This window comes from Echinops telfairi, unplaced genomic scaffold (assembly GCF_000313985.2).
Source record: "Echinops telfairi isolate 266 unplaced genomic scaffold, ASM31398v2 ScPeMD7_2;HRSCAF=8, whole genome shotgun sequence".
NCBI classification, from domain to species: domain Eukaryota; kingdom Metazoa; phylum Chordata; class Mammalia; order Afrosoricida; family Tenrecidae; genus Echinops; species Echinops telfairi.
Window position 1 is genome coordinate 12,920,677 of NW_022103898.1, and position 2,309 is coordinate 12,922,985.

General features: G+C 53.7%; 1 protein-coding gene across 1 annotated transcript; it reads left to right on the top strand.

Moving 5' to 3' along the window:
* The first annotated feature begins 1,445 nt into the window (after nt 1–1,445).
* Nucleotides 1,446–1,933, top strand: LOC101660970 (galectin-2-like). Its single transcript, XM_013004047.2, has 2 exons — nt 1,446–1,634; nt 1,787–1,933. The coding sequence occupies exons 1-2, from the start codon at nt 1,446–1,448 to the stop codon at nt 1,931–1,933; spliced, it is 336 nt and encodes a 111-aa protein (XP_012859501.2).
* The last annotated feature ends 376 nt before the right edge of the window (nt 1,934–2,309 follow it).

A 2,309-nucleotide genomic window follows, 5' to 3' on the forward strand; every position in this document is an offset into this window, starting at 1 on the left:
ACAGACTTCTGATCCAATTTCTATGCAAACTGACTCCTAGCACTGTTTTGCCTAGCAACTGAACATAGTCTGATCTGCTAAGGGCACTGTGCCCTGGGCACTGGAACCGGCTGTCGGAAGCCTCTTGTTGCTCTCAGCTACCCTACAGTGCAGACAGGGCCTGCTCCACCTATTGTACAGACAGGGATACTGAGGCCCAGCAGCTGTGCCAGGAGCCTGCAGACCCGCTGTTGTGCTGGCTGGGCTGTGAGGAGACAAGCAGAGCCCATGGGGCTCAGGAAGATGTGGGGCGAAGACTCTGATCTTGTCTTTCCCAGTGGTACGTGGTGGCCCCTCAGGACAGTGTCTGCAGCTGGTAATGGGTAAGGGGACACCAGCAGCATCAGCCTGAGAGAGGATGAGGTCCCTGGAAAGGCTTCCAGGTGGGGTGGATTTCCTGGGAAAAGTCTAATGGAATACTTCTCTGTTGTCTCAGAACAAATTGGAGATCATCAACATGCACATGCCATTGGGGACAACCCTGAAGATCAAGGGTAATATGGACTATCTTGATGATTGGTAAGTCAGGGCCACTAAGAGTGGGGACAGAGTCTGTACCCAGAAAATAACACATGGGAAATGTGGGGAAAATCACGGCAGCCCTGTGAATGGATGCCAGCCTCAGGGTCTACCGTGAGAGGGTCACTGGCCAAGGGGACTGCGATGTCCCTTCTTCTTCTCATGTCATCAGTAACCTGGGTTTGTGCACATTCAGAATGTCAGAGCAGCGACCACATACTCGGTTCCTTCTCCCCCGACAGCCTCTGTTGGACATTGGGTCTGAAAGTGAAAGGTCCAGGGGCAGCCCTATTCCTGTGGCTTTCAGACACATTAAGCCAGGAGTAATTATCTCCCTCTGGGGGTTACAACCCCTCTTCAGCTTAGCCTTTCAGTCCTCTGGAGACTCATCTCCATCAACCTCTGATTGGACATGGGGAGGGCACGAGGATGCATGGGGTGGCAATTCCCCACAAGGGATCTCTTGCTTCTACTTGGTGTCCATAAGATAGAACTGTTGGGAAGTCTGATGTGGCTCCTTGTGACCCAGAGCACCCTGCTGCCCCCACCCTTGAAGGTCTAGACCAGTCATCTATTTTGATGCTAATAAGAAATCACACAGCACCAAATGCATGTGTCTGGAGAGAGGAGCTCAGCCCTTGGGTTGGCACCTGTTTATAGTCACAGTCAGTTATCCCACCATCAGCAGCACCGGCCCGTGCTCCCAATGGGACCTCACACCCCATGGCCACGGCAATTGGATGGTCACCTGCCTTTGTTGTACAGCACAGCCCTCCATTCGTGCAATCTCTCTGTAGACTCTTTCAGCATGTGGGAAGCCAAAGACTCCCCAATTTGTTTTACTGAGGGGGACCCCTAGACCTTCCTCAGCACCCTCTTCCTGCAGGATGGAGATTAATCTGGGCCAAAGTGCTGACAAACTGAATCTGCATTTCAACCTTGGCTTCCCGGATTCCGTCATCGTCTGCAACTCTAAGAATGGTGGCTGGGGAGAGGAGCAACGAATCTCTTGCTCTGCCCATTGGGTGAAGGTCACCGTGAGTTCAAAGAACAAGGAGCCTTGGATAGATGCCAACGTGAGTTCAAAAGACAAGGAGCCTGGGATAGATGCCAACGGGAGAGTCCACATGATAGGGGACCTGCACCTGGGCACTGTGGGAGCCGCCAGGCACTGCCCTGGCTCCTCCCGGGTAATCTTTGCCTCCCTGACTCCCTGTCTCCCCCACAGTTTGAGATCACCTATGAGAAGCAGCAGTTTACGGTGAAGCTGCCAGATAGATACGAGGTGACCTTCCCCAACAGGCTGGGCTGCGACCCCCTGCGCTACCTGAGCACGAAGGGAAACTTCAGGGTCTCTTCTGTGACGTTTGACTGAGTTCTGCGTGAGCAGCACCCACCAGAATCCATCAGCCAGCCCAGATTCCTACCAAGTCTCCCTGATCACAGGAGCCCTGGTGCCTGCTCTGCCCCAAATCCCCACTAACCCCCCTATGAACCTCGGCTCCCCACACCTTCGCCAAGGCGTGAGAATAAACCAATCCATCTGCCTGGATCATGCCTTTCTGGGGTAGGAAATGTAATCCGTGCTTTGTCAGGGGATTCTGGCTCGTTACCTCCGCTCCTGAAAGAGGTAAACTGAGGCACAAAGTACAGGAAATCAGGCCGACAGAGCGCTTGCTCTCACGCACCTGGGAGCACCTGCTTCTGTGTCACTGTAGGTTTGCAGTTCACAGGTCCCGCTAGACGGCCTC

What these genes read in the sequence shown, in the direction of transcription:
- LOC101660970 (XM_013004047.2), top strand. Translation starts at nt 1,446, where the DNA reads ATGGAGATTAATCTGGGCCAAAGTGCTGACAAACTGAATCTGCATTTC. An exon ending in AGCCTTGGATAGATGCCAAC is followed by an intron (nt 1,635 to 1,786) that starts GTGAGTTCAAAA and finishes TCTCCCCCACAG; the next exon opens with TTTGAGATCACCTATGAGAA.